At 37.0% G+C, this 20,088-nt stretch overlaps 1 protein-coding gene across 1 annotated transcript in view; it reads right to left on the bottom strand.

The window, feature by feature from the left end:
- MRPL1 (mitochondrial ribosomal protein L1) overlaps positions 1 to 20,088 on the bottom strand; it is a 70,698-nt gene that overhangs the window by 27,806 nt on the left and 22,804 nt on the right. Inside the window, exons 4-6 of the mRNA XM_019962988.2 lie at positions 18,614 to 18,697; positions 16,815 to 16,886; positions 9,870 to 9,981 (exon numbers count right to left, since the gene is read on the bottom strand). Coding sequence (XP_019818547.2) covers positions 9,870 to 9,981; positions 16,815 to 16,886; positions 18,614 to 18,697 — 268 coding nt within the window. The remainder of the gene's footprint in view (positions 1 to 9,869; positions 9,982 to 16,814; positions 16,887 to 18,613; positions 18,698 to 20,088) is intronic.

The following is a 20,088-nucleotide window of genomic DNA, read 5'->3' as shown; positions in this document are numbered from 1 at the left end:
CGCAGCTTAGCTGCACACACATTCCTGATACACAGACGCTGATACAGGAAATGTGCGTTGTTTTAAGGCACTAAATCTGTGATATTATTGTTCCACAGTAATAAACAATAAATAAGTGTATACAATGATGATGCTTATCAAACTTTAGAAACATTGATGGCAAATTAAAACCTATAGAGTAACACAAGATAAAAGCTGAAACAGGGGAGTCTTGAAATCTTTGAAGAACATTTTACTTACCTTTACATGAAATTCATCTGACCTGCCTTACCATAAGGAAGGAACTAGAAAAGCAGCAAGAGCTAGCAGTAGAAATAATATCTCACTGAGTGATACAATCTGGAGGCAGCTCATTACTAAACCAATGGTTACAGAAGCTGGCATGAAGAAAGAGATAAAAAGTGAAAGTTTACTGGATTCTAATGCTACTTTGTCCTCCATTAAGGTAGAGAAAAAGATGCAGTTGAATAAACAAAGGAGAAAAAAGGAATCAAGGTAAAAACCAAGAATTTTCAAAGGATCATGCAGGAGACTCCAAACATACATTATACCCTCCTAACCTTTGATCATAAACATTTTAACTCAAATTTAATATATAAAAATATATATACATATATTTTTAGTTTTACCTTAAACTTTTTAAAATTCATTTTTTATTGAAGTAACAGTTGAATTATAGCACTGTGTTAATTACTGCTATACAGCCAAGTGATTCAGTTATCTATATACACACACACAGTATTTTTCACATTCTTTTCCATTATGGTTTATCACACTATATACTAGGACCTTGTTGCTTATCCAGTTTATATATATTAATGTACATATGTGGAGTGTATAAAAATGGTACAGATGAACTTATCTACAGAGCAGAAATAGAGACACAGACATAAAGAACAAATGTATGGATACCAAGGAGGGAAGGGGGATGGGGTGGGACGAACTGGGAGATTGAGACTGATGTATATATATATACACACTACTACGTATAAAATAGACAACTAATGAGAACCTACTGTTTAGCATACATACGTAACTCTATCTATGCTCTGTGGTGACCTAGCTAAGAATGAAATCCAAAAAAGAGGAGTTATACGTTAAAAAAAAAAAATTACCTGCTGACTGACCTGAATCTATACCTACAAACCTGCTTTCCTCCCTATCATATGGATGAACTGTCTGTGTTCTTATGAAGGCCAATGCTCTTCATCTAAGCACTGGATCCCATACCTCCTCACCAATACAGCGACACCACCCCTCTCTCTCTCTACACCGTCAGCTTCCTCTGCTTTCCCAGATCATCAGCAGCAGCTGACAAACTTGCTATAAAATGTTCCATCTTAAAACAAAATACTGCCTTTCAATAACCATCTAATACTTTCTGAAGAACGCTAAGTTTTCCAAAAAAGTTGCCCATCCTTTCTGTCTCGGCTTTCTTTCCTTCCACTTTCTCTCAGACCTACCTCCATCAAGTTACATCCCTAATACTCCACTGAGAATAATCCTGTGTTCCTCTGACTTGACCCGTCAACAGTAGTTCACAGAATATGTCTCCCCTCTTCCTACTGAGTCATGACTTGGCCTCTGAAACTCTATTCTCACTGGTTAGTCATTCTATTCCTGTTGGCTGAGCTACCCTTACTTGGCCGATTTCTAAAAGGTGGACTACCTGAGGGTTCAGTCACATGACCTCTCTTTTTCCACCCATGGACAGCCTTTAAGTGATCTCTTTAAACATACTGCTTTAAACATTTACCCACTGATAACTGCCAAATTTATATTTCTGGCCACAAGTTCCCTCAGGCTCTCCAACCACCTACTTAGTATCTCCACCCAAATGCAGGTAGGTAATTAATAAGGAGTACAACATGAAAAATGTTTGCTGAAAGAATGAACAAATTAATGACTTCATCATTCTGAGTCTGATATCACAGTGCTGTTGTAATGATAATGAAGTGGGAAAGGACAGGGCTTAAGAAGGAAGAGTTCCGTATTAAAACATACTATAAAAAAAAAAACATACTATAGTGAAGGTGTTGATGGAATACTCAATACGTAGAAATAACAAACTGGAAAAAAGCGACAGACCAGAGATAATAATGTATTAATATACTTGAGTTTTTTAAACCAGTTCCATCCTAAAACAATCACAAAGAAAACCTCCTTCCTTTGAACTTACATATTATTTTCCTCTCTCTCTCTCCCTTTTTAACGAAAACATGTTGACGTGAATTTGCATTTCCCTAATAACCAATATTATTGGTAGCAGAATGAGCTGGTTGGACGGCATCATCGACTACAATGCACCTGAATATGGGCAAACTCTGGGAGATGGAGAAGGACAAGGAAGCCCGGTGTACTGCAGTCCATAGGGTAGCAAAGAGATTTCTTGCATTTCTTTCAGTTTCTGATTTCTGACTTAACTGTTATTACCAGAAATCAAACTCTGTATGATTGCAAGCCTTATAAATTTATTAAGACTTGTGTTAAAACCCAGCAAATGGTCTAAACCTAAATGTTCCACGTACTCTTGAAAAGTGTACACCAAACACTTATTAAGTACAGCTACAATAAGGTCAAGTTGGTTGACAGTACTGTTCAAATCTTTTATGTACTTCCTGATTTTCTATATATATATGTTCTATCAGTTACTAAGAGAAGAACATTAAAATCTCCAACTGTACTTGTTTAGCTTATTTCTCTTTTCAATTCTGTCAGTGTGTGCTTCATGTATTTTGTGGCTCTCTCTGTAGCTGAGCATGTCCTGTTATTGTTATAGAATATCCATCTTTTTCTCTAGTAAACTCCTTGTCTTAAAAGTTCATTTTGTCTGGTATTAAAATAGCCAACTCAGTTCTCTAATGGTTAATGTTTTTATGGTATATTTTTACTCTTCATTTTCCTTTCAGCTTCTTTGTGTGTATGAATATGAAGTGTGTCTCCTGTAGACAGAATATAATTGGATTGTTTTTTCATCGTCTTATAATTTCTGCCTCTTGGTTGAAATGTTTATTCAATTTCCAATTAACGTGACTAATGATATGGCTTGATTTAGGTCTCTATTTTGATACACATCTTCTATTTGTCTCATCTCATTTGTTTCTCTGTTCTACACTGCTTTCTTTTGTTTTCAAGAAAAAAATTTAGTATATCATTTTTATTCCTTTATTTAGTTTTAAGCTGTACCTCTTTTTGTGTATGTTTTTACTTGTTCTAGAGATTACAATGTGCACATTTATTTATCACAGCCTACTTCATCTTAACATTTTCTTCCAGAAAACAACAGATTTGTGCCCACCTCCATCCTTCCTATCTCATCACGATGTTATTGTCCTGCCCAAACCTGCTTCATCTCCTCTGTATCTATCTTTAAAATCATACTCACTGGACTACTCAAGGAGGACATTAGGGACTCATTCAAGACTCCTCTCTCCCTTACCTTCCACACCTAATTAGTAACTCCTGTTAATTTTACCTCCTCACTATTCCACAACAGCCTTCTTCATCGTCGTCACTGTTACTGCTCAGATTCTGCCCTTATTCCTCTTCCCCCTAGCCCGCTGCATTCGCTACCTCACTGTTCTCTGTTCTTAAAATTTCATTATCTTCACATCACCACCCTATCACTTACAAAGCTCCCATATAGAGTCATTCTAACAAGCAAATCATATTTCATTCCTCTGAGCAATAGATTTCAACAGCACCTACCTTCACAGAGGATAAAAATCTAATCTCCATAGTATGGCACACAAAGTCCTCCATGATCTGGCCCACTGCTTATCACTGCTAACCCCACTGACCTATCTGAGAGCGTGTTACGTAACAAACGATAGAAAGCTAGTTATAATTTTCTGAACACAACTGGCTGACTCACACTTTTGTGCGTTAGAACAGGCCATTTCTTCCACCTGGAATGTTCTCCCCATGAATGTCAGGAAAGAAAATGCCTATATATGGTTAAAGTCTCAACTTCACTGCTACCTTCTTTATATAATCTGATTCTACAAGGTGTTCCTCATTCCTCTAAGCACTTTGTACATTTTCTACTAGCACACTTCCTGCATCTTAGAGCAGCAGTTTGTTACTATCTCTCACCTGTCAATTTTCATCTCCTTAAAGCTGGGAACTATCTATTCATCTTTTAATCTTCAGCACTAAGTGTACTGCCTGGGCACACAGTAGACACCCAATAAATATATGCTGATTCAATAAATGAGCTATAAAGGTAGAAACGATATATGAAGCCATGAAAAAGAATGACCTCTAAAATAATTAGGAAAAACTTTTTTAAAAAAAGAAAAAAGTAATTGTGGAACATGCATAGCTAGTTTAGGAATTATAGGGAGTCAATAGTAACAGAGGGTCATATGCATCATGTACTTAGCCTGTGCTGAGCTCTTGCACATTATAATAAAAACACCATGGGGACATGTTATCATGAAATCCATTTTGGAGATGAAAAACAAAGACACAAAAATGTTCAAAAATTTTTTCAAAGTCACAGTGAGAGATAAAGCCAAGACAGAAGGAGGTCTATGCTAGCCACCCTTTAATTCTGCTTTTCAATATAGCCCAAGATTAAATCTTTCCCACTATTTTTAGGGCTTTGAGATTATGTAGTTATAGCCTCCTCTTTCTCTATTTTCTTTTTTCTCTGTGCTTTTACATTTGTCTACTTTTCTCCTCTTTCTTTTCCTTTCTCTTCTCCTAATTCTATTTAATTTTCATAATGAACATAATCTATACTAACATATAGGTATTTCATACTAATGTACCTTCTCTCTTCTTCACCAGGGAATATGACAGGGATAAAGAAGGTAGAATGTAAGGAGGCAGGGAAGACAAAGGAGGAGTAGTTAGGAAAAAAAAGTGTTAAGATTGTACAGTGTATGTTGGTGGGAATGCAAACTAGTACAGCCACTATGGAGAACAGTGTGGAGATTCCTTAAAAAACTGGAAACAGAACTGCCTTATGATCCAGCAATCCCACTGCTGGGCATACACACTGAGGAAACCAGAAGGAAAAGAGACACGTGTACCCCAATGTTCATCGCAGCACTGTTTATAATAGCCAGGACATGGAAGCAACCTAGATGACCATCAGCAGATGAATGGATAAGAAAGCTGTGGTGCATATACACAATGGAGTATTACTCAGCCATTAAAAAGAATACATTTGAACCAGTACTAATGAGGTGGATGAAACTGGAGCCTATTATTCAGAGTGAAGTAAGCCAGAAAGAAAAACACCAATACAGTATACTAATGCATATATATGTAATTTAGAAAGATGGTAACAATAACCCTGTATACAAGACAGCAAAAGAGACACTGATGTATAGAACAGTCTTTTGGACTCTGTGGGAGAGGGAGAGGGTGGGATGACATGGGAGAATGGCATTGAAATACATATAATATCATGTATGAAACGAGTTGCCAGTCCAGGTTTGATGCACTATACTGGATGCTTGGGGCTGGTGCACTGGGACGACCCAGAGGGATGGTATGGGGAGGGAGGAGGGAGGAGGGTTCAGGATGGGGAACACATATATACCTGTGGCAGATTCATTTCGATATTTGGCAAAACCAATACAATATTGTAAAGTTTAAAAATAAAATAAAATAAAATATATATATATTGTACAGTGTAAAAATTAGTATCAAGAAAAAGAGAAAATTAAAAAGAGACCTTTAAATGTGACAAAAGAAAGAACAGAGATTAGTAGTGAGAGCAACATTTGAGCTGAGTTATGAGAGAAAAGTATGTAAGGAAGAATAACAATTGGAAAGGAAATAGAGACAGCCAATCACTAAAGAGACATGCCTGAGAAACTTGGTATGAGACAACAGAAAGAAGTAAGATCACTGCTATAAAGGACAGTGGAAACAAATAAAGGTTTTGAGGTTATGTGCTTTGTTTTGGTCTATTTCTTTAACTAGAGAAATCTGAGTTAATTAAATTAAAAATAAATGCTTAGTAAGTCAGCTTGTCTAGTGCAGAAAACAAAACTATTCACTCTGTACCCGTATGGACTTTCTCTTGTTCATAGCCATCACATTCAAGGCTTGACACATATGATATGTTTGTTGAGTACCTACTATGTGCCAGATGCTATTCTAGGTCATGAGACTATACTAGTGGACAAAACCAAAAACGCCCTTATGCTAATGGAAGAAATTGAACACATACCCACAAATTAAAAATGTAAGATGCCAAGATTGATAAGCCTTAAAAGAAAGAAGGTAAAAATACGATAATGAGAAATCTAGTGGTAATGGGAAGTGGAGATTAATATTTAAATAGAATGGTCACAGAAGGTCTCTCCATCTAGGTGATACTTGAATAAGAATGTGAGCCAGACAAATTAGTAAAAAGCATTACAGACAGATAGGACAATGAATCCAAAGACCTGAGAAGGGAGAAAACTTGGTGTGTATGAGTAACAGCAAGGAAGCAACTATGGCTGGAGTAAGGGAAATAAAGAAGATCAATAGCACCAGTTGTAATACATCACTAATTCATCTATAGCAGTAATAATCATACCTAATCATCACTGGAATCTTTCACACATAAATAGTTTTAAATTATTAGTACACGAGAGAGGGAAATTTAGAAAAATTTCAAATTTGTTACCCTGCAAAAATTCCATTTGCTTTATCATTTTTCTTCATATGACCAAAGAATTCTAATTGTTTCAATAATGCAAGCAATACTCTTAAGTACAGCATGTTGATCTATGAGCTAAAAATAACTGACATTAGATTTCAATCATTTTACATCCATTACTCTCAAATACAATACAAAAGCAACTTCCTTACAGAAAGCAGTGCCCTACTCAGTAGATGTGAATACTCTATAGACAAGCCTGCTGGAATATCCTTTTGACAAGACTCCCAACTGCAACACTGATGTTCAGTTCTAAGAGCTATGTGTTAAGAGGAACACACAGTAATGGGTCCGATTTTCTAATCATGTCCCTTACCTGCCAACAACTTAGTATGCTTTATAAGTCAAGATATTTTCACACTAGTATTTTCTGTTTAGTAAATGTTAGTAACATTAGGAATAAAGAAAACTTTTAAAATATCAATAAAATGTATGTATCTATGTTAGATATGAAAAAATGTTAGAGTTTACATTGTGGCAGGGAACTGGGGGGAAGCTAGTTGACAAGGAAAATGAAACCCAATTTCTTCCAAAGAAATTTTGAAAAGCAAGTTTTAAATGTCTTTTTTTTAATGAGATAAAAAAGAAATACTAAGAAAATATGCCAAATGTGCATTGGAAAAAAAAGAGAACTTGCTTATAGTTACGTAAGCAATTAAAATAAAACAAAACTGCAGCATTAAACATGCTGCAAAATGTGCACATTCAGTCCAGCCAAGTTAGTTACACCCACTCCCATTACAAAGACAAAATGTAAGACAAAATGGGAAACTAATGAGCTCAGCTGCAGGGGCTTGTTTGTTTGTTTTTTAATTCCATCCATTGCTCAAAACGTAATTCCTACTTTACCCTTACATCTTTTGTTGGATGTAAGGGGAATCAAATGTTCCTAAACAAGAATCTGAATAAGCTCTAAAAATGCATAAAACAAGCTTCATTTGTTCTAATGCACATCTGGTGTACTCTGTTTTAACATTTTTGACAGGTTAATCGTTTGTCTTCATGTTTAAAGAACACAAATGTTTTGCCAGTGCTGTTGAACAGATCGTGTGGGGGTGAGAAGAAAAAGCTGGGGAAGGTGAAAGGTCTGTCTGTTTTTCCAAGATGCTTTGGTAAGCAAATAGAGGTAGGGGACATACCTAGGTAACTTGACCATAGTATACAGAAGCTATGATTCATTATGAAAGCAGAAATAAAGTAAAGCCCACTAATAAAAATAAACATTTTCAGGGGAAACTTTTCTTATTTGTGATGAAGAAATGTTCTTTGAAAACCTTTCAGACTAAAACTAATTATCCCAAATTTTGTGATGAAAATGGCAATTAAAAAACCTCAACACTAAAGGAAACTGAGACCAAAAATTATTCAAAGAATGGATAAAGTTCGCAAAGGTGACAAAATTAATTTCCATGAAAAACCAGTTAACCGTGCAAAGCAATGAGCGAGCTGAATACAGATAAACTCGGTATTCAGTTTTACTTTTAATTGACTATATTTAGTATTATTTGGCTTTATTGAGCTTGAATTCAATTAGGAAAAAACTTAAGAGACTTATCCTCAAATTCAACTGCAATTCTGGTTTAATTTTTAAAATAATGTTCAATTTCAGGTCTTATTTAGGAAAGAATGTAGTGTGATTCCATGAAAACAAACACTACTATAATGGAAATTCCTACTAACAAGCACCAAACCTCCGTCCAATATCTCACAAGAATGTGTTATTCATTGCAGGCTATTAAAAATAAACAAAACTCCAATATAACAAAAGAACTGGAGAGTCCATTTGAATTTGCTTACAGTACAGAACATGGTCTTTAACTCAGATGAGCATTAGTGGCTATCATGTATGAAGAATTTTAGCAGGATTTTTTTTAGCTCAACTAGAGTTAAAATTTGAAGATCTAGTAAAATAATTTTAAAATATCTGCTCTTTTACCTTATAAAATTTTATTTGAAAAAACATCTATCTACAGCAGATATTCAGCACCACCTAAAAGGAACTATGTCTGCTAGTGAATGTACTCTTTCCTCCCAAACCTACTCCCCATTTGCATTAATGATATCAACTTATTAGAAGAGATCCCTAGGCTGAAAAATCTCAGCATCATTTGACTCTTTCCTTTCTTTCTCTCAACATGTCCATTGCTAACTACATAGTGCAAAGTCCTATTATCTTTGACATCTGTCCTCTTTACTCCAGACTCATTATGAAGACTTTAAGCCTCACCTTTATTAATCTCTGGCAACTGCATCTGAACTGGTCTCCTTGCATGATTTCATGCCAGTACATTTTACAAACTCTTGCTAGATTAAAGCTCTAAAGAATCCCCCAACTTAAAAAAACTTCTAAGAGAGTCCTGCTGAATACAGAATCAAGGTCCAAATTTCTGAGGATCTTATTCAAGATTCTGCTCAATACAGGATCAATCTACCTTTCTAACATATTGTTTTTCATTTCAAAGTAGGGGTACCATTCACTACCGCCAAAGAAAACTAACTGATATTTCTTCAATGTAGTCTGTAATTTCTGACTTACTTCAGTGTCTATGATTAACAGATTCTACTTAAAATACCCTCTTAGTCTGCTCATCAAATTATTCAATGTACAGTTTAAACGTCACCCCCTTTAAGATGCCTTCTCTGATTTCCCCATCTACGTATAAATTCCTCCTCTAATGAACATCTACTGCATCTTGTGAATTTATCATATAATACTTCATACTTTATAACAAGGCTATTTATGGAGCACCCGTACTTTTCTTACTAAATTTCGTAAGGGGCAAATATTCACAAGGGGAAAGTTTCTCAGGGACAATAACTGCAGAACCATACACAGAAAGCCAGCATATACAGATGATGAAAGCTAACATAAACGAGCATACGTGTTGTTTTGATAAAGAGACATAAGATAGTATGATGATAATATACCTAGTGGGTAATGTGTTCCACTAATTTAAAACAAGAATATGGCCTAAATTTAAAGATCTGGTATTATAAAGCAACTAGGTTTTCAAATTACATTAAATCACCAATATTAATGCCAAAGGAAAAAAATTCTACACGTTCTTGTGTAACACAAAACTGAAATACCAGAGCATAGTATTTACTCTACACATATATTAGCAATTTTGTTTTCTAATTAAACATATATATTAGAAAGTTGTTGACAGAGTACTGAAGTAGTAAAAGAACTCTCCCTTACTTCGATTAAACTTAGGAAATCTTGTTTTCAGTTTCTTCCTTAATGGATTAAGCTCGGGCATTATTTCTGGAACAGCTATATAAAAATCTGCTTGAATTTCATCATCCAAAATCTGAAAATCAGAAGGGAAAAGATAACCTTAGATTACAGAAAAGGCTTTATTTTTCTAAAAATAAGGTCTAATGTAGTAATCATTTTTTACAATTTAGAAAATACATATTAAGCACAATTCCTTTCTTTAAACACAAGGATCATATGAACATATTTACCAATTAGGAAAATCTTCAGAAGCAAAACATTTTCTAATGTTTGCTTTTAAAAAATAGCCACATCCATTATAAACAAACATTTAACAGGTTTAATTCTTCCTTGGGGTTATGTTAATCAAAAGTGTTGATTACTCATGTTGGTTCTACAAGCTAGAACACTGCACTGATGTGTACGTGGTTCATACAGTCCCAAAAAAGTTGAATTTGTATGTCCATCAAAACTGAAAAAAAATGCTGAAATTTTTGCAAGATCACATGTAAAATTAATAATCACTAGCTGCCAAATCATTAGCAACCACATCGCTTTCCTAAATTTGGAGCACCAAGACAACTGAAACGAAAATTCCTTTTGCCTCCAAAAAATAAAGGAGGAGTGGGATGGTCAAAGACAAGTTTACTTATAGTTTATTATGCATAGTCTAATTCCATTCTAAGAGTAAAGAGAATAATTTCAGTTTTTAGAAGACATTTTAAATTAACTCAGGCAGGTACTCAGAATAATTACTTTACTTCTACAGTATACTCCATTTAAAAATTTAGCTGACTTAAAATTGAAGCAACTGTTTAGAGTAATACTGCCTGGGCAACAATTATCTTACCAATGATTCTCTTTGCATAAAATCTTACCACAATATGTCATTCAAAGCCTTAGTTTGGGGTTACACATTAAACTATAAAAACTTGAACTCTAGCAAAATTAAGCATGATTCTGGAATTTTATTTTCCTGTTACTATTTTTTCTTTATACAAATTCTTTACTCCCTAAATGGCATACTATGCTCCCCTGAACAATAATAGAAAGAAAGATAGCACTAAGTTGTCTCTGACTCTTGTGATCTCATGAACTGTAGTCTGCCAGGCTCTTCTGTGCATGGGATTCTCCAGGCAAAAATACTGGAGTGGGTTGTCATTTCCTTCTCCAGGGGAACTTCCCAACCCAGGAATTAAACTCAGGTCTCCTACATTACAGGCAGATGCTTTACCGACTGAGCTACGTGGGAAGCCCTGAACAATAATAATTTACATAAAAAGAATCCTTGGCATGTGACAAGTATTCTTAGAATACTTGTAATGTACTAAGTATACTTCGAATACTTGTAACGTGCTAAACACGTTACATGGTTTAGTTCACCAAGTGTATACAACAACCCTACAAGGCAAGTACTAATATTGACCACACATTCTAGGCAAGGAAGTTGAGGGCTTCAGTTCAGTTCAGTCGCTCAGTCGTGTCCGACTCTTTGCGACCTAAGAATCGCAGCACACCAGGCCTCCCTGTCCATCACCATCTTCTGGAGTTGACTCAAACTCACATCCATAGAGTCAGTGATGCCAACCAGCCATTTCATCCTCTGTCATCCCCTTCTCCTCCTGCCCCCAATCCCTCCCAGCATCAGAGTCTTTTCCAATAAGTCAACTCTTCGCATGAGGTGGCCAAAGTACTGGAGTTTCAGCTTTAGCATCATTCCTTCCCAAGAAATCCCAGGGCTGATCTCCTTCAGAATGGACTGGTTGGATCTCCTTGCAGTTCAAGGGACTCTCAAGAGTCTTCTCCAATACCACAGTTCAAAAGCATCAATTCTTCAGTGCTCAGCTTTCTTCACAGTCCAACTCTCACATCCATATATGACCACTGGAAAAACCATAGCCTTGACTAGACAGACCTTTGTTGGCAAAGTAGTATCTCTGCTTTTCAATATGCTATCTAGGTTGGCCATAACTTTTCTTCCAAGGAGTAAGCGTCTTTTAATTTCATGGCTGCAATCACCATCTGCAGTGATTTGGGAGCCCAAAAAAATAAAGTCTGACACTGTTTCCACTGTTTCCCCATCTATTTCCCATGACGTGATGGGACCAGATGCCATGATCTTCGTTTTCTGAATGTTGAGCTTTAAGCCAACTTTCTCACTCTCCTCTTTCACTTTCATCAAGAGGCTTTTGAGTTCTTCTTCACTTTCTGCCATAAGGGTGGTGTCATCTGCATATCTGAGATGATTGATATTTCTCCTGGCAATCTTGATTCCAGCTTGTGTTTCTTCCAGCCCAGCGTTTCTCATGATGTACTCTGCATAGAAGTTAAATCAGCAGAGTGACAATATGCAGCCTTGACGTACTCCTTTTCCTATTTGGAACCAGTCTGTTTTTCCATGTCCCGTTCTAACTGTTGCTTCTTGACCTGCATATAAGTTTCTCAAGAGGCAGGTCAGGTGATCTGGTATTCCCATCTCTTGAAGAATTTTCCACAGTTTATTGTGATCCACACAGTCAAAGGCTTTGGCATAGTCAATAAGCAGAAATAGATGTTTTTCTGGAACTCTCTTCCTTTTTCGATGATCCAGAGGATGTTGGCAATTTCATCTCTGGATCCTCTGCCGTTTCTAAAACCAGGGCTTAGGGAGGACAAATCAGTCTGCACTTTTAAGTGGCAGACCCAGAACCAAACAAAGGCAGTTTGGCTCCAAAATCAGGGCTCTCATCACTACAAATATGAAAGCAGAGGCAATTTTGAAACATCAAAGAACTATACGTGAAATTTCCAAGCCAAGATTTTCTAATCCTGATTCTAAAACATTTTCCTTTGGATTAAATTAAAATTATGTTTGAAAGTTATGCTCCAGGTAGCCTTTAAGATGATATCATAAAATATCAAAAAACTCTATAGATGGAAATCACAATTTAGAGACAAGTAAAAATGAAACAACTTTAAAATCCCTCAGAACCAAGCATACTTGTGACATTTCACATGTATTAAAATTAAAGCAAAATGTACTTAAAGCAATTCAGTTCAGTCAGTTCAGTCACTCAGTCGTGTCTGACTCTTTGCAACCCCATGGACTGTAGCACTCCAGGCTTCCCTGTCCATCACCAAATCCCAGAGCATACTCAAACTCATGTCCATTGAGTCAGTGATACCATCCAACCATCTCATCCTCTGTTGTCCCTTCCTCCTCCTGTCTTCAATCTTTCCCAGCATCAGGGTCTTTTCAAATCAGTCAGTTCTTCCCATGAGGTGGGCAAAGTATTGAAGTTTCAGCTTCAGCATAACTCCTTCCAATGAATACTCAGGACTGATTTACTTTAGGACTGACTGGTTTAATCTCCTTGCAGTCCAAGGGACTCTCAAGAGTCTTCACCAACACCACAGTTCAAAAGCATCAATTCATCAGCACTCAGCTTTCTTTACAATCCAACTTTCACATCCATACATGACTACTGGAAAAACCATAGCTTTGATTAGGTGGACCTTTATTGGCAAAGTAATGCCTCTGCTTTTTAGTATGCTGTCTAGGTTGGTGATAGCTTTTCTTCCAAGGAGCAAGCGTCTTTTAATTTCATGGTTGCAGTCACCACCTGCAGTGATTTTGGAGCCCAGGAAAATAAAGTCTCTCACCGTTTCCACTGTTTCCCCATCTATTTGCCATAAAGTGACAGGTTTGGATGCCATGATCTTAGTTTTCTGAATGTTGAGCTTTAAGCCAACTTTTTTACTCTCCTCTTTCACTTTCATCAAGAGGCTCTTCATTTCTTCTTCACTTTTTGCCATAAGGGTGGTATTACCTGCATAGCTGAGGTTATTGATATTTCTCCCGACAATCTTGATTACAGCTGTGCTTCACCCAGCCCAGCATTTCACATGATGTACCCTGCATATAAGTTAAATAAACAGGGTGACATTATACAGCCTTGACGTACTCCTTTCCCTATTTTGAACCAGTCTGTTATTTCATGTCCAGTTCTAACTGTTGCTTCTTGACCTACATTCTAGAACTAACACCCAAATAAGACGTCCTTTTCATTATAGGGGACTGGAATGCAAAAGTAGGAAGTTAAGTGATACCTAGAGTAACAGGCAAATTTGGCCTTGGAGTACAAAATGAAGCAGGTCAAAGGCTAACAGAGCTTTGCCAAGAGAACGCACTGGTCATAGCAAACACCCTCTTCCAACAACACCAGAGAAGACTCTACACATGGCCTTACCATATGGTCAATAGTGAGATTAGACTGATTTATTCTTTGCAGCCAAAAATGAAGAAGCTCTATACAGTCAGCAAAAACAAGACAGGGAACTGACTGTGGCTCAGATCATGAACTCCTTATTGCTAAATTCAGACTGAAATTGAAGAAAATAAGGAAAACCACCAGACCATTCCGGTATGACCTAAATCCCTTACAATTATACAGAAGTGACAAATAGATTCAAAGGATTAGATCTGATAGAGTACCTGAAGAACTATGGACAGAGGTTCATAATATTGTACAGGCAGTGATCAAGACCATCCCCAAGAAAAAGAAATGCAAAATTCAAAACGGTTGTCTGATGAGGCCTTACAAATAGCTGAGAAGAGAAGAGAAGCAAAAGGCAAAGGAGAAAAGGAAAGATATACCCATTTGAATGCAGAGTTCTGAAGAACAGCATGGAGAGATGTGCCTCTTCTTCCCACATCTTTAAAAAAATAAATGTCTGCTTCAAGAATATACAATGGAGAAAAGACAATTTCTTTAACAAGTGGGTCTAGGAAAACTGGTCAACCACTTGTAAAAGAATGAAACTAGAACACTTTCTAACACCATACACAAAAATAAACTCAAAATGGATTAAAGATCTAAACATATGAGCAGAAATGATAAAATTCCTAGAGAAAAACATAGGCAAAACACTCTCCAACATAAATCACAGCAGGATCCTCTATGATCCACCTCCCAGAGTAATGGAAATAAAAGCAAAAATAAACAAATGGGACCTAATTAAACCTAAAAGCTTTGACACAATGAAGGAAACTATAAGGTGAAAAGACAGCCTTCAGAATGGGAGAAAATAATAGCAAATGAAGCAACTGACATGAATTAATCTCAAAAATATACAACCTCAATTCAGCTCAATTCCAGAAAAATAAACGACCCAATCAAAAAATGGGCCAAAGAACTAAATAGACATTTCTCCAAAGAAGACATTCAGATGGCTAACAAACACATGAAAAGATGCTCAACATCACTCATTATCAGAGAAATGCAAATCAAAACCACAATGAGGTACCATCTCACGCTGGTCAGAATGGCCATCACCAAAAAGTCTACAAACAATAAATGCTGGAGAGGGTGAGGAGAAAAGGGAACCCTCTTACATGTTGGTGGGAATACAAACTAGTACAGCCACTATGGAGAACAGTGTGGAGATTCCTTAAAAAACTGGAAATAGAACTGCCATATGATCCAGCAAGCCCACTGCTGGGCATACACACAGAGGAACCAGAATTGAAAGAGACACGTGCACCCCAATGTTCATCGCAGCACTGTTTACAATAGCCAGGACCTGGAAGCAACCTAGATGTCCATCGGCAGATGAATGGATCAGAAAGCTGTGGTACATATACACAATGTAGTATTACTCAGCCATTAAAAAGAATACATTTGAATCAGTTCTAATGAGGTGGATAAAACTGGAGCCTATTATACAGAGTGAAGTAAGTCAGAAAGAAAAACAGCAATACAGTATACCAACACATATATATGGAATTCAGAAAGATGGTTACGATGCCCCTATATGTGAGACAGCAAAAGAGACACAGATATAAAGAACAGTCTTCTGGACTCTGTGGGAGAAGGCGAGAGTGGGATGATTTGAGAGAATAGCACTGAAACATGTATATTATCATATGTGAAACAGATCGCCAGTCCAGGTTCGATGCATGAGACACAGTGCTCAGGGCTGGTGCACTGGGATGACCCTGAGGGATGGGATGGGGAGGGAGGTGGGAGGAGGGTTCAGGATGGGGAACACATGTACACCCATGGCTGATTCATGTCAATGTACGGCAAAAACGACTACAATATTGTAAAGTAATTAGCCTCCAATTAAAATAAATAAATTAATTGAAACAAACAAATGTCTTTGCTTCAAATGGGCTCCACCAGTTCTTTGTTATTTTCTCAAGGTAGGCTGCATAACATTTTTTTGCCTATACCACTTGAACTGATGGAGCTGGGAGAGCAGGTGTGGTAAAATTTAAGAGTAACCAAAAGTACCATATTATAGAGGTCAGATACTGTCCTTTGTAATCGACTAAAGTAAATCACACTTTGCACTCCAATAAGGCAAAATAAACATCTGGCCTTTGAAATATGAATCAGATCAGATCAGATCAGTCACTCAGTAGTGTCTGACTCTTTGCGACCCCATGAATCGCAGCACGCCAGGCTTCCCTGTCCATCACCAACTCCCGGAGTTCACTGAGACTCACGTCCATCAAGTCAGTGATGCCATCCAGCCATCTCATCCTCTGTTGTCCCCTTCTTCTCCTGCCCCCAATCCCTCCGAATAGGATATCCATATAGGCTACCTTTCAGATTTCACCTTAAATCTCACATTTAAAACCACAAGAGTCATACTGTCCTTTCCAGTCTATCCATTAAATTCTCACAAACACATATAAGAAAGAAACAAAAAAATCATAAATACAAATCAAGTATAACTAATACCAGGCTGTCTGGATAGTTTTTTCTTAGCTTGATTTTGAGACTCAAAAGATTAGGAAAATCATTTGTTCTGTAAAGCTCTACTAACCACTTTATCAAAAGATATGAATAGAGTAGTTACATTCCACATGTAATAAATCAATGGATGGCAAAGATAACAGAACAATTTCTGTAAGTAATGAATAAGAAAACAATACCATACCTTCTGAATGAGATTAGTTCCTCCTGCAAATGCAGCTCCATTTTCTTCTGCTATTTTAATTTCTGATGCATTCTACCAAAAAATACAATAGTTTGAACATTAGTCTTTAAACAAATTCAGTCTGCTTTCAAGTATTTTGTCAGAAATACCACAGTTCAAAATAAAAACTGTATTTTTTACTTTTAATTGAAAGTGCATCAGTTTTCAACTAGATACATCAGAGATAGTACATTCAGAACAAGCTTAGTTTGTAGGTGATTAAGGCATTTCTTCAGAGAAGGCAATGGCACCCCACTCCAGTACTCTTGCCTGGAAAATCCCATGGACGAAGGAGCCTGGCAGGCTGCAGTCCATGGGGTCGCTAAGAGTCGGACACGACTGAGCGACTTCCCTTTCACTTTTCACTTTCATGCATTGGAGAAGGAAATGGCAACCCACTCCAGTGTTCTTGCCTGGAGAATCCCAGGGACTGGGGAGCCTGGTGAGCTGCCGTCTATGGGGTCGCACAGAGTCGGACACGACTGAAGCGACTTAGCAATAGCAATAGCAAGGCATTTCTTGAGAGTCCTTTGGACTGCAAGTAGATCCAATCAGTCCATTCTAAAGGGGATCAGTCCTGGGTATTCACTGGAAGGACTGATGCTAAAGCTGAAACTCCAATACTTTGGCCACCTCATTCGAAGAGCTGACTCATTGGAAAAGACTCTGATGCTGGGAGGGATTGGGAGCAGGAGGAGAAGGGGACGACAGAGGATGAGATGGCTGGATGGCATCACCGACTCGATGGACGTGGGTTTGGGTGAACTCCGGGAGTTGGTGACAGACAGGGAGGCCTGGCATGAGGCAATTCATGGGGTTGCAAAGAGTCAGACACAACTGAGTGACTAAACTGAACTGAAGGCATTTCTTGACTAATATATGAGGAAATATGTCCAAATGGCATATTTAAAACCCACCAAGTGTTCCTAAGTCTCCAATGTCATGTCATCAATACATCATTTTCCAAAAATAACAGATTAAAATATATTTAGTTTTGCTACTTTAAATGGAGACATTTTATCAATCCAGTATTGTAAGAGTAAAGGTTTTTAAATTTAAGAAATGAGAGCCAAAATTTAGCCTACTGTCTGAAAATCCAAAAGAAAAATACACAGTATTTGGTTTTTTTCTCTATATGCTTCATTTATACCATTTGGACTTACTGTAAAAATATGTCACTATTTACTCAAATTTTGTGGCATTCTAAGAGCTATATTCTCTACTTTTCTGGGGAAAAAAGCAAAGAATTTCTTCATTGTAAGTGAGACAGACGGCAGGAAGAAAAACAGTTTACAAAATAAATTCATCAGGATGTTATAAACAAATGTGCATAACACAAAAACAATGACAAAGAGCTGTATTACTATACTCGTTATTGCCGTGACTTTCTTGAATTTACAGACTAGATCATTTTAAAAGTGTGGTTTTTGTGTCTTCACAGCACTAAATGGCCCACTGCTTTAAAGTCAATGTTATTTTTGTCGTTTGGAGAGTTTCAGCAGGACGCAGCAGCTAGTAGGATAAATTCTTCTCTTGTGAGAAACATAAAATGGTAGATAATAATGATGAAGTTAATATTGTGGCTCAGCTCTTTCTCAAACTAATAATATGACCTCAAATAAGCCATTTAACTGCTTTGAGTTTCACATGGGGAAAATATTCTAGGGGGATGCCAGAATTTTCTCTAACTCTATTCAGTTATTCTAATCATTGATTAATGTGATGTGTCAAAAAACTAAAGGATATAAAAAGTTACTCACCCCTGTAAATACAGCAACTTTACTCATTTCTGAAATGAATGGGTATGGCAAACTAAGAACGCTGGCAAATGGCTCCACTTTTTTCTAAATATACAACAATGGAAAAACAATTATAAAAAATTCATTCATCTTTTCAATATCCAAAATATTCATTGATTACCTGTTAAAGCATAAGAGATTATATTTCCTTTGTAAGAAATCAAAATAAAGATATAAACCTCTTTCCCCAACTCCACACTCCCATGGCACGTGGCTTCTTTCTTTATAGCATTCACCACACAGTCTTACATATTAAATTAAGATCTGTGTTTGCAAAGCATCTCCTGCAATGCAGGATACCCAGGTTCGATCCCTGGGTCGGGAAGATCCCCTGGAGAAGGAAATGGCAGTCCACTCCAGCACTCTTGCCTGGAAAATCCCATGGACGCAGGAGCCTGATAGGCTACAGTCCATGGGGTCGCAAAGAGTCAGTCACGACTGAGCGACTTCACTTTCACGTTATCTTCCCGAGCACCTAGTACAAGGCTTTCCACATGATGAATGCCAATAAATGTTTTCTACCTTGAATTAAATTCAAAAAAACATGTAATTTTTTTTTACATCATCAAGGAGGACATGTATACAGCTATGCACATTGAACAATATATCCAGCTAATCTGCTCAGTGGGTCACTCCTAATTTCCATGTTGATTCTAAACAATCAGGTGAATCTGATGATATTAACTCTAAATCCAAGACAGATTGCCAAATCTGCAAGGCTATTTCAAGCGGGCCTATTTTGAAACAACCTGGACCACCCACCACTTCTAGACATGTATGGGAAGTCAGTCCGAAAATCCAAAATAATGGCATGCATTTGAGGCACCCTAATACGGGTGGAGTTTTTACAGGACCTCAAAACTAATTTGTTTAGTCACTGGGCCAAGGACCTGCCTAGACCTGTGACTCGGATCTCTTAGGGAGACTTCACACGGAAACAAGTTCTAGGCCCATAGTTTTGGTGCAACCTTAAGGTCCAGAAAAAGAGTCGTTTCATAATTAAAACTGATTGAAAGATCATATTTTTAGAAAAACTTGAGTAAGATAACCTCCTGAGAATTTCTTTTCAGACAAGAAGGCACAAACTCTTAAGCACACTTTATGTCAGACATGCAACTCACTTTAACTGACTGTCATTCCTTTGCCATTAACATGTCACAACTGGCTTCAGTAAATTTTTCAATGGCAAGCAATCACAATAATAGCATCCCCTGGGGGAATACTGGCTTGTTTTACAAGCACTCTGTCAAGAACAAAAAAGGTCTCAGGAAGAAAACTGAACCTTTTCAATGGTATTAGTTTACAAGTGGCTAACATTTACAAAATGAAACTTGTGGTCCTACAATACTTCATTACAAATTACACTATTGGTTGACTGAGAAAGTGGTTATGTTAGACACTACAACGTTTTAAAATAAAAGAACAGTAACACTATA

Source organism: Bos indicus, chromosome 6, assembly GCF_029378745.1.
Source record: "Bos indicus isolate NIAB-ARS_2022 breed Sahiwal x Tharparkar chromosome 6, NIAB-ARS_B.indTharparkar_mat_pri_1.0, whole genome shotgun sequence".
NCBI classification, from domain to species: domain Eukaryota; kingdom Metazoa; phylum Chordata; class Mammalia; order Artiodactyla; family Bovidae; genus Bos; species Bos indicus.
The sequence above is the reverse complement of the archived record's forward strand: the minus strand, read 5'-3'. Positions and strand labels throughout refer to the sequence as shown.